Source organism: Paramacrobiotus metropolitanus, unplaced genomic scaffold (assembly GCF_019649055.1).
Source record: "Paramacrobiotus metropolitanus isolate TYO unplaced genomic scaffold, Prichtersi_v1.0 Parri_scaffold0000004, whole genome shotgun sequence".
Lineage (NCBI taxonomy): Eukaryota > Metazoa > Tardigrada > Eutardigrada > Parachela > Macrobiotidae > Paramacrobiotus > Paramacrobiotus metropolitanus.
In genome coordinates this window covers 1,739,100-1,753,853 of record NW_026570224.1, presented here as the reverse complement: position 1 = coordinate 1,753,853, position 14,754 = coordinate 1,739,100, and the positions used below count along the sequence as shown (strand labels likewise).

Genomic DNA, 14,754 nt, shown 5'->3' with positions numbered 1-14,754 from the left:
CATCCTCCCTACATTTCATTGATTACCGCTGAATAATTAGTGCATGAAGCTATTAAACAAATGCTATTAAACAAATCAAACGTTTTGGACAATGTCACTTGCACTATGATAGTAGAGTTGTTGACGTCGCTTTTATCACGAATTCCAGAAGCACTAAAAATTTATTGCAATCAAAACCCTCACCCGTAACCGTCAGCGCCGAGAAAAATCAAATTTCAAGGTGGCGACTTCCAGTGGTAAATATGTCACTAACAAGAAAAATACGAAGGAATCGAAAAAATCAAGCGTACCCGGTACTCTCAAACTGCAATTAGGATGAGCTGAAAGAAAAGTCTGACACCTGAAAACGTCGAGGCTACCACAAACACAAAAAACCGGACTTCAACGAAAAACCAATAATAATAATTATAGGTGTTGCAGACGTTCAAGTTATTCGCCTTTATATTCGCCCTTCTTTTTCAGTTTAGCAATCGACATATCTCGCCACTTTTCCATCATAGAGCGCATCAATCTAGCGCGCAAAAAGTAGGGAATCATCGAGCCTAACCAGTTCTGCAAAATAAACCCAACGGAGTTAAAGTGTGTACAAAAAGCCTTTTGAAATCTGCATCGAACATCCACTAACCTGGATGCAGTGGGACGGGTGGCCATTTGTGCGCGGGAGAAATCCAACGCTATTCAAGCAGCTTCGAGCATAGCTTTCGGATTCCAGAATAAATAAATTCGTCTTCTTCATTCCCGACATGTTCGTGGCCACCACGTAAGGCATAATTACCTGAAAAACACACAGCTCAGCGTTCCTAGACAGACATACATCCATAATTTCTGCAACGCAGGCAGTCTGCTCGGATACGAACTTGAGAAATAATGCCTTGGTCCTCATACTCCTGCTGCAACGCCCGTCCCAAGAAATCATTGAATGCTTTCGTGGCGGAATATTCGGCAAGCATAGGAACGGGAGCACTTCCGGCACCAGAAGACAAGTGGACAATGACTCCTTTCTTTCGAGCGACCATTTGCGGCAAGATAATCCGCGTCATCTGAGAATTAAACTCATTACCCAGAAAAATTTAACAAATTACAACAAACGAATTTACCAAGGTCTGTGCGACACAGTTGACGCGAATCATATTCAACGCAGTCTGATCGCCACCGACCATTCTGTGAAAATATTCCGGATACGGGGCACCCACACCAACGTTGTTAACTAAGACCGGCTGAACTTTAGAAAATAGCAATGAATAAGCAATAAATTTGGTTAAATGTACTCAGCGTTCCAATTTCCAGTCCTTCGAGATCCGATTTAATTTTGTCGTAGATCGTCTCATCCGAAGAAAAATCGGCCACAACGATGCGTGTCCGCACATTATACTTCGAAGCTGTGCGTAAAAAGTCAAAAAGCTATACTTTTATCCAAAAGACTTGTACTGAAAGAACAATTCGGAAAACTGACATTTCTGTAAGAATGTGTTCGATTCGAAGACATAAGTACTATAAGGTTTTCTATACCGCAAAGCCGGGCATTATTACGGTGAAATTATTCTACGGTAAATCGGAACTTACCAATTTCTTTCGCAACATTGCGCAGCTTCTCTTCCGACCGACTAATCAAAATGATGTTGCAACCTCTCCGCGCCAACTGAAGACAAAAAAAAATGTCAACATCTTCAACTGTCTACATGCAAGCTGTAATTTGACAGAAGGGCAAAATGTTCTATTTTTACAGAAAATTAAAAAAATAACCAATCTGCCAATACAGCGACGTAACGTAAAATCCAAAATGGAAACAACACTGTGCACTTCACTGCATTGTGACGGTATTTTACCGATTGGAACGTGAAATCAGATACATTAAACGTCCTTTCTCAAACCACTCGCTATTAATATTTCTATTTTTTTTGCGTTCAGTGTAAACCACTCCAAGTTTGGAAGGCAGGATATATTGCCGCATCTGCCATTTAAAGGAAGCAGTATACTCAACCATGCCACTTACATCCAGAGCGTATCCCTTCCCAATCCCATCCGTAGCCCCCGTCACAACTAAAAAACCAATGCGTCATGCACACTCAACAATCATGCCACTTACTGGTATGTACGCCATGCTTGCAAGTTGCAACCTTGAAATTTTCTCAGATATACACATACCAGCCCATTCTCCAAGATTCTTGAAATCCACGGTATGCCCAAGGCGTTCAGCAAAGAAAAACACGTAAATGTTCTTCCCCAAGAAATACAACGTGCATATCACAAAAGAGATCACAATCAGTGTTCCGATCAAAGCAAAGCATGCTTCCAAGGGACCCAGAAAAGCAAAGACAGATCCCGATGCTGCTGCCATGTTAACTGCTGAAGAAATTTCTCCGGCAATTAGGAGTGTTCCGACAACTTTTTACTGGTAAATTAAGAATAAAACAGAAGTTGTTCTACACAACAATGAACAATGACACTGTTGCGGCACTGATAATTTTAACACCCACAAAAAACGCCGCGTAATGTTGCAAGAGCGGTATTTCCGAAGAAATGTCAACATTTTAAAATTAAAATCGATAGTGGCACAGGCAGTACCAGTAAGGCCATCAAGCGCCCCATCGGCGCCATAAAAGCAGGCATGCAAAATTGCTAGACGGCAGCACTGGCCCCCCCTTGAAAGGGTCAGCTGACTGTCCGCATTATGTGCGGTTATCTCGAAGGACTTCGAAATCGTAGGTGTCTGCCTGGTGTTTGTGTCGATCCAGGGTTTCGTCTATCTTCCTTCATCAGTCTGATGTTTTGGCATGTGTTGATTTTATCTTTGATTGCTGATAAATGATAATGAAGAGACTATCGTTTGGTTAAATTAATTTCTGTTCAAAACCGAATTTAATTTTTTAATAAGTTGTCTTAAAAAGTTATTAGACTCGATATATCTGGCGGATACTTACATGTGGTTTTTGGGCTACAGTGGAATGTGGCCGTGAATCCGGAGATCACTTCATATTTTTGCCATTCTGAGTTTTTGTTACTGTTTTGATCCGAAAATCGTTTGCCGTAAATAACACGAACTGGGGAAAGTGCTACGTCGAACAGATCGGTCTGAATCTTCGTAAATCATGTCTCTACAGAAGCAGCTAAATCGCTTTGCCAATCGGAACAAACGCAAATATTCGGAGCCAGCCGTGCTGGCTAACCGTAGCAGCAGCAGTAGCAATCAGGATGGTGACAGAGCGGGACTGACGGTGTCGACCTCCATGCACGGTCATCCCAATCTGCCGCGACTGCAGATCCAGAAGAGCCTAGACACTCCCAGTATCAATCCCACTGCCGTCATCTATCGGGATGCAGAGGGAGAAGTGCATGCCTATCCGGTGGCCGATCAGATTCTCTTCGAAGAAGGCACGGAATTTTACCGCGATGGTTTGGGTGTTTTCGCCAAGTTTATGGAAGCGCACACCTGTTACGATTTGATCCCCACCAGCAGCAAGTTGGTCGTCTTCGATACGCAGCTGTCGGTGAAGAAAGCGTTCTTCGCTCTGGTGTACAATGGTGTCAGAGCGGCCCCGTTGTGGGATAGCTCACGGCAGACGTTTGTGGGGATGTTGACTGTGACGGATTTCATCTCCATTCTCCATAAATACTTCCGAACCCCGTCGATCCCCATGGAAGAACTGGAGGAGCATAAGATTCAGACATGGCGGGACGTGCTGAAGGATCACCAGAAACAGTTCGTATGGATTAACCCTGAAGCTAGTCTTTGTGATGCTGTGCGCACGCTGATCCAGAATAAGGTAAACCATGAACCAAAACAATGAAAACATCCTAAACTCGCCGAAGTGGTTACAGCATAGTGGTCAAACTTGAAACCCAGTTATTCTGTGTGAAAATTACCTGGTTATTTAAGAATTGATTTTTGAAGCATTTACTGCTTCGAATTTCAGTGTACACTTTTTTATTTTATCAAGCTGTTTCCGCTCAAAAAAGAGTTTTAGTAAGCAGTCAGCGCGTTCGTTAAAGAAGATGAAATTTGAGTACTACTTAGAAACCTTTTTCATGGTCCAGAATGCATTTATTCTCGATTCTGTACCACCAGGAATTTCTCATTTTCCTTGTTCATTGGGTTACGGTGTTTTGATTTGAAACGACAATATTCCCTCGTCTAGGAATAGAATGTTTCCCACTGGGAAAGGCTTTAGTCGGTTTTACCGTTGTTTACGCGTGATCCTGTTGTACGCTTCGGTTGGCTACCTATATTAGATTTTTCCATTAACAGGTGCATCGCCTGCCCGTGATCGATCCGGGTACCGGAAACGTTTTATACATCCTGACCCACAAACGTATCCTGAAATTTCTCATGCTGTATTTATCTCAGTGGATGCGTTTGAGTGTGGCGGGAGAAATCACCGAAGCCACCGATGATCAGCACTTGCCCATCATTCTCAACCGCACTCTTGAGGAGCTGAAGGATCAGATTGGCACTTACTCGAATATCGAAACCGTCTCCCCGGATAGTAAAATCATAGACGCCTTAACGAAATTCGTCAATCGGCGTGTATCGGCCCTGCCGGTAGTCGACCACGACGGCAAAGTGGTGGATATTTATGCCAAATTCGATGTCATCAATCTAGCCGCGGAGAAGACGTACAGCAATTTGGATGTGACCATTCAGCAGGCGCTGGAGCATCGTAATGAATGGTTCGAAGGTGTGCATAAATGCGCGCTGTCGGACACGTTGGGATCTGTGCTGAATGTCATAGTCAAAGCGGAAGTGCATCGATTGGTTGTGACAGACAATAACGGAAAAGTGCACGGCGTCATGTCGCTATCCGATATTCTCAATTTTCTGGTGCTGCGACCGGCAGGACTGATACCCGGACTGGATGATGTTCTGGAGGACACACTGAGCTCGGCCAGCTCTCCAACACCGAGTTCCACACCTCGTACTGGCTCCACGCCCACTCCGGGTATTCCGACCAGTAGTGCAAATGATCTGTAAAAAGAGTTCCGGATAAAGTTATTTATTTGAGGAGCGGGAAAACGCCGTGATGTTTGTAAAAATCTGGCTTTTGTGCAGTTAGTTTTTCGTTTTTATCATTGCTTTGGTTTTTTGTGTATGTGAATTTGAGTAGTCGCAGTATCCATTATCCTCTTTTTCGATGTCTTTTCTCTCATACTCAGGCAGTTTGTCTTCCGGTTTTCTGTCGCTAGCGTTTTCTTGGGTTAATCCACTGAAATGACTGTTCTTTCTGCTTTGAGATTTCTAATTTTTAACGCAGCCAAAACGTTCTTAACAATTGTAAATAAAGCTGTAATTGGTTCTGAAGGAGAGTTAGTAGCTTGTGCGTGTATGCTCCGAAAATCGGTGTGATTGCCTATTCCAGCCGATCGCGTATGTTGCTGGGTAAAACACAACGTTTCTCACTTAAGTGCACTGTATGTTTTTGCTTGAGCTACGATAAATGACCTAAACGGAAATAAACAATCCAGTGGTATTAGCCAAATTTGGTAATGTAGAACTAACACATTTATTTATTGTTGGAATGCCATACTGTGCTAGTGAACTGAAATTTGTGTCTTATTCTTACTCCATACGCCGGCGCTAACCGGAAGACGGAACCTGCAATAAAAGTTACTTCAGTATACTCAGTGCGGTTAAGGTGCAAACAAGCCAGCCAATGGACGAGGTACCTTCGTAAAATTACGAACTTAAAATCACATTCCAAAACAGCATCTAAAATATGAATGGTAGAACTCCGTAGTAGTACTTCCAAGTTCTAATCGTAGGAAACAGTGTTATCAGAAATACAGTGTTTACGTTTATCAATTGTTAGCTCACTTATGGTTAGCTGCCGATGAGGTAATATTTCAGAACCAGCCGACTCTTGATCTGAATTTGAATCTGCTACAACGCACCAGGGAACCGGTGATATTCGTAATCGGTGAGTTATCAAAACTCATTTATGTCACCACTAGCATAAACTTATTGAACTAAAAATATACTATACTGTGTGCACCGAGATGCTTTCCAGGCGGGCCAGGGTCCGGCAAAGCCACTCAATGCAAACAGTTAGCGGAAGACTTCGACATGCACCATATTTCTATGGGTCAGGCTATAAGGGACACGTTTCGCAAAGGACAGACGGATCATGCTAACAGGTTGCAAGAAGCGTACGACAAAGGTGGAATGGTCCCTTTGGTAAGTAATGCTAAAAAATTGTACTTACAATTAGGTAGCTGAAGTAGGTAGCATGGACCGTTCCAGTACAGTACTGCGTCGTTAAACGCTGTGACCCCGCCCACGAGTAATTCCGCCTGAACGGGCTCACCATGGTCAGTGTAACGGGGTCTGAACGTTTAATGGTTTTCATAAAAAAACCACAGACTCAGATCACTGCTACCAGCGGCCAGCCTATCACTTCCACGGATAATCAAGATTTCTTTCATATTTAAGGACGAAGCGATGTACGTCCTCAAAGCCACAATGACCCAGCGCCTTCAACAGGCCAGCAAGCCGTTTATCATCCATGGTTTTCCCAGGTATCTCCACCAAGCCGTGCAATACGAGCGCGAAGTACGATAACCAGTGTAAAACAGATAAGAACACTCATGTCATATTAATTGCATTCTTAACAGATCGGGTTTCCCCGAGCAGTGATTTTACTGGAGGCGGATGATGAAATCATGAAAAGCCGATTGACAGATCGCAGTAAAACCAGTCGACGACCGGACGACGTGCATGAAGCAGTAGAGAACCGTCTCACATGGTTTCATTCATGTGTAGCGGAACTGGCCCATTATTACGGCCCACACAACAAACTGTACACGGTACGGCGACTAGAAATTTCCGCAATCCGGAAACTGCTTTGCTTCATTTAATATTTTAATCTTTCCAGGTGGACGCAAACAGACCAGTGAAATCTATTTACAAAGATATCTCGCAAGTTGTGGAAATCTGGGTGTAGAATCATCGCTTTCCTTTCCCTTTACGTGTTTTGCCTTTACGGTCTCTCGGGCGGCCTCCACCGGCTTTCAACAATCTTTTGACGCCTTTCTTCCTGGTATCGGTTAAATCCGCGGCAAACGTAGATCCTTTATTGCCGCCTTTCTTTTTCTTAGAACCTAAAAGAACATAGGTTGAACAACTGCAAAAGTACAAATTGTAAGTGCAACCTTCAAATATGCGATGCAACTGTAAACAACTTAAAACAAGGCTCTAGACAAAGTTTTCACGATAAAATCTGCGAAATACGGACAATACATTCCTTTATTGCCGGCATCTTATGATGCTGTTCTTTTCTGCTGCCTGCCGGCAGTACATACTGCCTAACTGCCTAGTACATACTACAGCCATCATTTCTATAAGTCTGTAAAAGTATTAAACATTGCGCGAAGAAGCTGGACAAATTTATTAAACTGGCAAAGAAAGCACCAAGTTTACAGAGCGGCAGAACCGTACCAGTGGATGGTTTCGGTTTTCCAAAGTTCGGCACATCTACGCAAGCTCGAGTTCGCTTTGGTTTGAAATCTTTCTTGAATTTGTGAGCCTGGGCTTTTTGTACTTTAGACAGAGACTTGTCCTCAGGATCGGAGGGCATTTTGAGGCTCTTTTTCTTATCTTTTTTTGCAGGTTCAGAGCCTATTAAACAAACCAGAATGTACTAACAAAAAGGGAAGGTTTTTTCAGCTGCATTATTCAGACTAATGAATCGTAATGATTATATTTTACCTTTCCTCCATTTTCTGCTTTTGCCCTTATGAAATCCTGGAATAGCTGCCTTCCTGCCTGGTTTATCGTCCACTGTTTGTCCACTCAACTGCCTTTCCGCTTTGTTAATATCGCTAGCGACCTGAGCAAGAGTCTTCTCAGCTTTTTCTGTTTTCATCAGTTCTTCAATATCTTTCTCCATGGCTTGCAGCTTGCTAACATAGCTACTGATGACTTCTACAATAGCCAAAATCTAACGTTATACAATCCATAAAAACAAAAAATAAAACAAGCCGTCGAAGCTGCAGCATAGTACATACCTGGAGGAATAATGCGGTTCTGAACTGGCAAGCGGGCATTCTTAACAATAATTTTCAATAGTTTTCGTTCGTTTTCTCCGACTAAAGAAACCGACCTGCAAAAACAAACCGCCTGTAAACCAACTAATGTACAAGAAAATTATAAGACGATAAACGACAACCAACCGTCCAACTCGCCCGGCACGAGCTGTACGACCAACACGGTGTATATATTGTTCCAGTGTTTTTGGCAATGACAAATTGATCACAGTTTTCACAAACGGTATATCCAATCCACGAGCGGCAACATCTGTAGCTAAAAGGATGTCTACTCGAGATTCCTTGAATTCTTCCAGCGCAGCTAGTCGCTATATTTAAAAACAGCGGAATGCGCATTTAATTGTAAGTAATGGACGTACAAAGCCCAAAAAAGTACGAGTACAAAAAAAATGCAAATAGACTAAAGAAGCAAGAAATCTATAAAGATAAGCAGTACCTGCATTTGCGATAAATTTCCATGCAGTTCTGCAGCTTTCATCTTGAACAGCTTTAGAATCAAATAGAAGCGATGGACTTGGACTTTTGTCGGAATGAAAACAAGGGTCCGTTCGGTAAAATTTCGACACAACAACGCTAACACTAGCGCTTCTCGTGTATTCTCCTCTCTCACTCGGACAAATTCTTGGCGTAAAGCCGCCGCGACCGACGCGCTTTCGTCCACAAACAAGCGTACCGGATCGTTCAAAGAAACGGCTGCCAGCTTCTCAACTTCTTCAGTTAATGTCGCCGAAAAGAGCATGGACTGTCGCGTGGCAGCGCACATTTTGATGATTTCGCCCATCTACGTAATGTTAAAAACATTATTACAATCACCAGTATCGCTCAAGATATTGCAAACGGATGTACAGCACCTGCTCCGCGAAATATTCATCCAACATCCGATCCGCTTCATCTAATACGAGAATTTCCACTTGCTGGAGCCCGAACGATGGTGTATTTTGTAAATGATCCAACAAGCGACCCGGAGTGGCGATGACAATATCCGGTTTCTCCCGCAGTTCTTTTTCCTGTTTCTTCATATCCAATCCACCAACAGCCAGCGCAACTTGGATATAATCTGGAAAATACTGGAGCGAAAAACTGATGAACAGCGTATGGATACAAACTCGACAAAAATTCTTTTTGAAAAATTCGACAAACGCTATACCTTAATTAAATCCTTCGTAACTGAATAAACTTGAGCTCCCAGTTCGCGAGTGGGAACAAGGACAAGCACACGTGTGGCCACATCCGCTCTCGGTTTATAATGCAACCGTTCCAAAATAGGCAACATATAAGCCGCAGTTTTACCTAAATTTAAAATAACCACGGACTAGATATAAAACTTAAAAGCAAAAATTATGCCCGAATAAAAAGTACGAGTATATAACAAAAGTGAACAAATAAAAATTATATGATAAAACTGGTTCAAGAGAGCCCTTACCGGTTCCCGTTCGCGAACAGGCGCACAGATCTCGGCCTAACAGCGCAACAGGAATTGCGGAAGCTTGAATTGGAGTTGGCGATGAAAAATTCATATCGGAAATCGCCTTGAGAATCGGCCTGGATAGACTCATTTCCTAAGTACAGAAAATTTTGTAAAATAAATAATCATAAATTCATACTGAGCGGATAATAATCAGGAAGAATATTCACATGAAATGCGATGGTGCTGGAGGTGAAGTCCGTTTGGGTTCCCTCGGGAACGTGATTGGGTTCTTGCAGGTCTTCGTCCGCTGGTTTCGTTTCCTTGGCCTTCACTTTCCGCTGTTGCTTGGTTTTGAGTCGATCATTCGCATTTTCATCATCTCTGGAGGCCTTTTCCGCTTTCCGTTTACTGGACTGACGGTTACGCGAAGTATCCCAGGTATCCTTCAGATAATCATCGCCATCAGCAAAAAGCTCGAAACCTTCGTCAAAAGCGTCATCCACTTCTTCTTCTTTTTCAGCCTCTCTCGCAATGTCTTCTTGATCAATAGGTATCGAAACGTCCATTTTTGGATCGGATGATTGCACTAGACCGGTACTCTTGGACTTCATGGAATATTTTCGCTTCTTTCCTGTAATGGTCTTCGAGGCCGTCTTCTTCATTTTTGCAATTAGCCGTAGCGGCGCAAGCAGCTGACACTTCCAACACACAGATTACAAGCGCTCGATACTCCTAGTTTGGTCCTGATCCCGAAGACCACGAATCGTGTACGGATAGTCCGATAACAATATTATAACACTTACTCAAAACAAAACCACAACTTTATAGTTTATAACAATTTTTTGATCGTTTAAAATTTTAAATGAACAAAGAATAAAATCATTACAGTAAGCACTTCAATTACCATTTGGCCGAACATCTGTGGGAATAGAAGTTATTGGCTAAATCCTGCTATACCGCCTCTCCGAGGAGGTCGGAAGTTTTTGGATTTTTCAAAAATTAGATACAATTTTAGTCCGCAAACTGGTATGAAGCCACTGCAAAATATTAAATTACAGAAATATTATATCAGTACGATAAGATCACAAGGCCCATTTTTCTCCTTTACTATAATAACTCACATTTCCAACAAAAAGCATAGCATTATTCTGCCTAGGAAAATTGGTAGGGTGACTCTGCTGCAATGTCTTGTCTTCGTGCTTACTTCATTTGTCATTTTAGAATTTACTACTTGGCACATGTAAAATGGCTCATAATACTCTACTCTAGTTATTATTGTCGTCGATTCAGAAAGTTCACAGAAGGGTATACTGCAAATTTAATGAACCAATAAAGCAGCCCAAACTTGGACAAAAGATGAAGCTATACAATTTTAAAAATCTCAATTATTAAGCACATCACGCCGCACCAGATGTGGTACACAGAAAATCATAAACTACAACTAAAAAGGGAAATTAATTCAACTTTATGAAAACGGAAGAGGCTCCCAGTAATAGCTTGTACGAATGTAGCGGAAGAAAAAAAGAATGTAAAAACTAAGTATCATAAACTACGAAATGCATTAGGTACTATTATACTACTAATCTGGCAGAAATGAGTCGCTCAAAGTCTGGGAACGTACAAGTCTGACATATCAACCATCAACATAGTCAGACAGCCCCCGAAGAAGCGGTTTGTGGCCTTCCGCTTTTGATCCACCCGATAAGTGACGAACTCTGGAAGTCGGATCCGAATCGCGGTCGACTTTGACCCATTTCGGAATCTGCAAAAAAGAGAACACAGAAATTTGCATGTTACACCTGCGCGCCCAATACGCTAATACGAGTATGTCCGTACAACTCATGAAGGTACCATTTCGGAGCGACAATACAAGGGAAACACACAAGTATAGTACTTTCCGCTAGGCAGAACTACTGGCCAAAATAACAGAATAATATCTTTTCACCTTATCACGTTGGTGAATTCTGCTGTAAACGTACGGAGAATACGGAAGCGTCGGTACAAATTTTCCGGTGCCCTTTTGAAGTGGCAGCAGCTGAAACGCGAAAGAGTTTTAAAACAAACTCTTACAGCTTAAAGTTTTTTGATTTGTTTATCAGCTAACTGATCGGAAAACGCAACCTATACAGTAAACTCAAACTGACAGTTCAACAATTTCATCACGGTTACAGATAGCCTATTAACCTGTGTTAACCTGTACTTGTATAAACAACCGTGACAAGTTGACAACACGCAAAGATGTATACCTGACCATCCCGAACAACAATCCGGCCACCGGTAATAACGTCCCGCGGCACACCGTGAACGTGCATTCCATCGAAAATATTGAAATCCACCGCAGCATGATGTGTTTTAGTCGAAATGGTTTTTGATCCGTCCGGATCCCACACAACCAAATCAGCATCGGATCCAACTTGAATACGGCCCTGTGCACACTTAGTTTTGAAACATGTAGTATTACAAACGAAGCCTAAAAAGGCAAAGCCTAAATTACTTTTTGTGGATATATGTTGAAAATCTTGGCCGCATTGGTACTTGTTACGGCAACGAATTTGCAGTGATCCAATTTTCCCGTTCGGACTCCTTTCTCCCATAGCAAGGACATGCGCTCTTCTACTCCATTCACTCCATTGGGGATCTTGCTGAAGTCGTTCTTTCCCATTGCTTTCTGCTCGGATGAAAATGTACAGTGATCGGTTCCGGTAGTCTGCAGATCGCCACTGGAAACGACATAAATAGGTATCGCGTCACAGCGCTATCTATCACAATTTAAAAAATTTATGCACGTAAATTATGCAAAATGTCGTATGCCCTTATGGATGGTATTGAAGAACTCCCGGCATTGCTGTAAACGCCGGCAAGAGTTTGTTTTGTACATGAAAGTGGGATCAGAGAATCTTTCAGTCGCCGAAAGGAATACAACTTTTTTAGGAGCAGAATGGAAATCTTTATGAGTCCTTGGTCAAATCATTGCGACTAGGCAGAACTTTTATAATTAGATACTGCACTAACTTGGCTAACAGATTCATGAGGAATTCCGGTGTAGAAGGATCTGGACGCAACGGTGGCGACAGAACATGAGCCGCCGCGTGCCGCCAGCAAGTATGGTAATAATTCCGTCCATCGGTTGCCAAACCTGCCGCAATTGGTTCACCGAACACTACGCAGCCTTTACGTCTAGCATCGGCCACGGACATGGCCGCGCTCTTGCTCATCACATGCACCACATACAGCGGACAGTTCGTTTGATTGGCGATCATGATAGCACGGTTTGTGGCTTCTGCCTCCACTTCTTCCGGTCGAGATTGTTCATGACCTTCCGGTCCACAAATACCAGCCGCTAACAAACGCCTGACATTCTAAAGAACGAAAAATTCTTGCCTGCTGTCACTGTTTGAATAAAAGAAGTCAATTACTTCTGCCACCATATCGCCGTTTTCCGCATGGACTTGGGCAATGGCGCCGATATTCTTGCAGCAGTCGAAAACATGAATCATATCTGCATCATCCAGTTGGAAAACATCTTTATATGCCATGAACATCTTAAATGAGTTGACTCCTGAAAATTAAACATTTCCTTACTCGGACCATGTCTGCGAAATTTTGCCTTTTCACAGAACAAAAATAAAACGACGATTACCGCTAAATATATACTTCAAATATATACTATGTGCACCGCTAAATATATACTAAACATATTCACTATATTTACTTATACTAAATATATTTAAATATATTCACCGCGAAATATATACTATGTGCACTTGTACTTTTATCGTCCTAATTAATTTTAATTAGAAAATTATATACCATGGACTTCCGTTAAAAGTTTCATTTCATCCTTCAGAGCTTCCTTCCACCAAGTAACAGCAACATGCAATGAATAATCACAAACCACTTTTTCGTCAGCCCACTGTCGCCATTGTTTGTAGGCGTCCAGTAGCGACTGACCTTTGGTCGGAATGGCGAAATCAACTGCATAAAACGAGACGGTGAGATTTTCAGTCTTTATGTATAATATGGAAGTACATTTCAGTGTCCGCCCGGCCTGTTTAGAGTATTAGGCGACAAACATGCTACTTCGTAAAGCAAAGTTTTTCTTACTGATTGTGGTAGTTCCTCCCGCTACCGCAGCTACTGTTCCGGAATAAAAGTCGTCAATGCTACATGTGCCCATAAACGGGAGCTGGAAATGGACATGTGGATCAACGCCCCCTGAACCAAATAAAATGTTTGACGTTACATTGTATATTGTAAATTCCACATTTTCAGGAAGCTCACCTGGGATTACAAGTTTCCCTTCTGCATTGATCACTTCAGTATTTGTCGTATTTGCCGGTAGTTCGAGTTGTGGTCCCACTGCACTGTAAAATCAAATTCTGCTAGCAAACTCCATGTTTTTATTAAATTATTCACACTATCACTTAAGTATTTTCTTGCAGTTCACAGGAAGAGAAACAACTTAATCTAATAACTTAATCTAACTGTGAAATAAAATTTTGACTGTAACCTTTACCTGGGTTCAGTACTGTTGTACCGGTAAATTACGTGAGAAATTACAACTGCTGGTAACGTTCCATAATTAGTCGCTGACTATTTCTGTACTTATACGATGATTTATGAACGATAAGAACATGATAGTAATGGTAATGTACCATGCTAGAAGCCAGAAGGTATCATGATAACCATGATACAGTACTCAAATCATAATTATTATTGATATGACAAACACCAAGATTTTCGTAGACTTTACAATGCATGTTTACCTAATACCAGTCTTAATTTACCCAAGGACGTGCACATCCAGCTTTCCCGCACGGTACATGCCTTTACCTTATTATTCCATCTTCAACCAATATATCCGCGAAAAATTCCAAATCATCGTTCACCACCTTTCCATTCTTTATCAAAATTCGTTTGGTAGGGTTTTTACGGCCATTAATGACCGAGCGGGTGCCAGCAGAATCCATTATAAACACGTCAGGACACACCAGTGCACCGTTTACTTTCCCAGGCGCTGGTATGGAACCAGATGTAGCAATCTGCAAATTATCCTTAACTACTCTGCCTACGACGGTTTCAAAATGAAAAAATGTTTTTAACAGAAAACTTAGAAGCGGGACCAAAACTTCATACTCGTATCAAAGCAAGTGAGCTGTGAGGTAATCAGCGGATGGAACTAACACAAGTGTTTTAACAATTGTAAGCTCAAGACGCCATGCACTGCCGCTGAGCTATGAGAGTGAACACAGAGCATTAGGTTGAATTGGAAGGACTGTTCAGAACTTTAGATAATAAAGTTGGCGGTG

The 14,754-nt window shown here is 42.1% G+C and overlaps 5 protein-coding genes across 5 annotated transcripts; 2 read left to right on the top strand and 3 right to left on the bottom strand.

Annotated features, from left to right (window-relative positions):
- Positions 1-142: 142 nt before the first annotated feature.
- On the bottom strand, positions 143-2,530 carry LOC129580644 (very-long-chain 3-oxoacyl-CoA reductase-like). The gene is made up of 8 exons (XM_055471259.1): positions 2,146-2,530; positions 1,994-2,040; positions 1,564-1,639; positions 1,269-1,379; positions 1,098-1,207; positions 858-1,040; positions 626-775; positions 143-552 (listed from the first exon to the last, which is right to left on the bottom strand). The coding sequence occupies exons 1-8, from the start codon at positions 2,336-2,338 to the stop codon at positions 430-432; spliced, it is 993 nt and encodes a 330-aa protein (XP_055327234.1). The 5' UTR covers positions 2,339-2,530; the 3' UTR covers positions 143-429.
- Positions 2,531-2,742: 212 nt separating this feature from the next.
- LOC129580641 (5'-AMP-activated protein kinase subunit gamma-1-like) lies at positions 2,743-5,296 on the top strand. The gene is made up of 2 exons (XM_055471256.1): positions 2,743-3,764; positions 4,247-5,296. Exons 1-2 carry the CDS (start codon positions 3,090-3,092, stop codon positions 4,967-4,969), a joined length of 1,398 nt encoding a protein of 465 aa, XP_055327231.1. The 5' UTR covers positions 2,743-3,089; the 3' UTR covers positions 4,970-5,296.
- Positions 5,297-5,417: 121 nt separating this feature from the next.
- Positions 5,418-7,221, top strand: LOC129580645 (adenylate kinase isoenzyme 1-like). The gene is made up of 6 exons (XM_055471260.1): positions 5,418-5,657; positions 5,843-5,912; positions 6,003-6,169; positions 6,425-6,544; positions 6,607-6,798; positions 6,867-7,221. The coding sequence occupies exons 1-6, from the start codon at positions 5,649-5,651 to the stop codon at positions 6,933-6,935; spliced, it is 627 nt and encodes a 208-aa protein (XP_055327235.1). The 5' UTR covers positions 5,418-5,648; the 3' UTR covers positions 6,936-7,221.
- LOC129580637 (probable ATP-dependent RNA helicase DDX27) lies at positions 6,615-10,332 on the bottom strand. The gene is made up of 10 exons (XM_055471251.1): positions 9,673-10,332; positions 9,461-9,596; positions 9,185-9,327; positions 8,889-9,104; positions 8,474-8,818; positions 8,164-8,345; positions 7,999-8,093; positions 7,700-7,915; positions 7,430-7,609; positions 6,615-7,092 (listed from the first exon to the last, which is right to left on the bottom strand). The coding sequence occupies exons 1-10, from the start codon at positions 10,105-10,107 to the stop codon at positions 6,938-6,940; spliced, it is 2,103 nt and encodes a 700-aa protein (XP_055327226.1). The 5' UTR covers positions 10,108-10,332; the 3' UTR covers positions 6,615-6,937.
- Positions 10,333-10,739: 407 nt separating this feature from the next.
- On the bottom strand, positions 10,740-14,659 carry LOC129580639 (dihydropyrimidinase-like). Its single transcript, XM_055471253.1, has 10 exons — positions 14,279-14,659; positions 13,727-13,809; positions 13,550-13,660; positions 13,256-13,420; positions 12,862-13,004; positions 12,458-12,804; positions 11,940-12,165; positions 11,692-11,871; positions 11,391-11,480; positions 10,740-11,207 (listed from the first exon to the last, which is right to left on the bottom strand). The coding sequence occupies exons 1-10, from the start codon at positions 14,413-14,415 to the stop codon at positions 11,079-11,081; spliced, it is 1,611 nt and encodes a 536-aa protein (XP_055327228.1). The 5' UTR covers positions 14,416-14,659; the 3' UTR covers positions 10,740-11,078.
- Positions 14,660-14,754: the final 95 nt, after the last annotated feature.

Excerpts from the sequence above, each read along its gene's own strand:
- LOC129580644 (XM_055471259.1), bottom strand. The coding sequence starts at position 2,338 with ATGGCAGCAGCATCGGGATCTGTCTTTGCTTTTCTGGGTCCCTTGGAA. Across the intron at positions 2,041-2,145 it reads GAATCTTGGAGAATGGGCTG|TTGTGACGGGGGCTACGGAT; the intron begins GTATGTGTATAT and ends TTGGTTTTTTAG. Across the intron at positions 553-625 it reads ACCCGTCCCACTGCATCCAG|AACTGGTTAGGCTCGATGAT; the intron begins GTTAGTGGATGT and ends TTTATTTTGCAG.
- LOC129580641 (XM_055471256.1), top strand. The coding sequence starts at position 3,090 with ATGTCTCTACAGAAGCAGCTAAATCGCTTTGCCAATCGGAACAAACGC. Across the intron at positions 3,765-4,246 it reads GCACGCTGATCCAGAATAAG|GTGCATCGCCTGCCCGTGAT; the intron begins GTAAACCATGAA and ends TTCCATTAACAG.
- LOC129580645 (XM_055471260.1), top strand. Across the intron at positions 5,913-6,002 it reads ACCGGTGATATTCGTAATCG|GCGGGCCAGGGTCCGGCAAA; the intron begins GTGAGTTATCAA and ends GATGCTTTCCAG. Across the intron at positions 6,545-6,606 it reads CCGTGCAATACGAGCGCGAA|ATCGGGTTTCCCCGAGCAGT; the intron begins GTACGATAACCA and ends CATTCTTAACAG.
- LOC129580637 (XM_055471251.1), bottom strand. The coding sequence starts at position 10,107 with ATGAAGAAGACGGCCTCGAAGACCATTACAGGAAAGAAGCGAAAATAT. Across the intron at positions 8,094-8,163 it reads CGTGCCGGGCGAGTTGGACG|GTCGGTTTCTTTAGTCGGAG; the intron begins GTTGGTTGTCGT and ends TTGTTTTTGCAG. Across the intron at positions 7,916-7,998 it reads GAACCGCATTATTCCTCCAG|AAGTCATCAGTAGCTATGTT; the intron begins GTATGTACTATG and ends TGGCTATTGTAG.
- LOC129580639 (XM_055471253.1), bottom strand. The coding sequence starts at position 14,415 with ATGGATTCTGCTGGCACCCGCTCGGTCATTAATGGCCGTAAAAACCCT. Across the intron at positions 12,166-12,457 it reads CTCATGAATCTGTTAGCCAA|TGGCGATCTGCAGACTACCG; the intron begins GTTAGTGCAGTA and ends TGTCGTTTCCAG. Across the intron at positions 11,872-11,939 it reads TCAACATATATCCACAAAAA|GGCCGTATTCAAGTTGGATC; the intron begins GTAATTTAGGCT and ends AAGTGTGCACAG.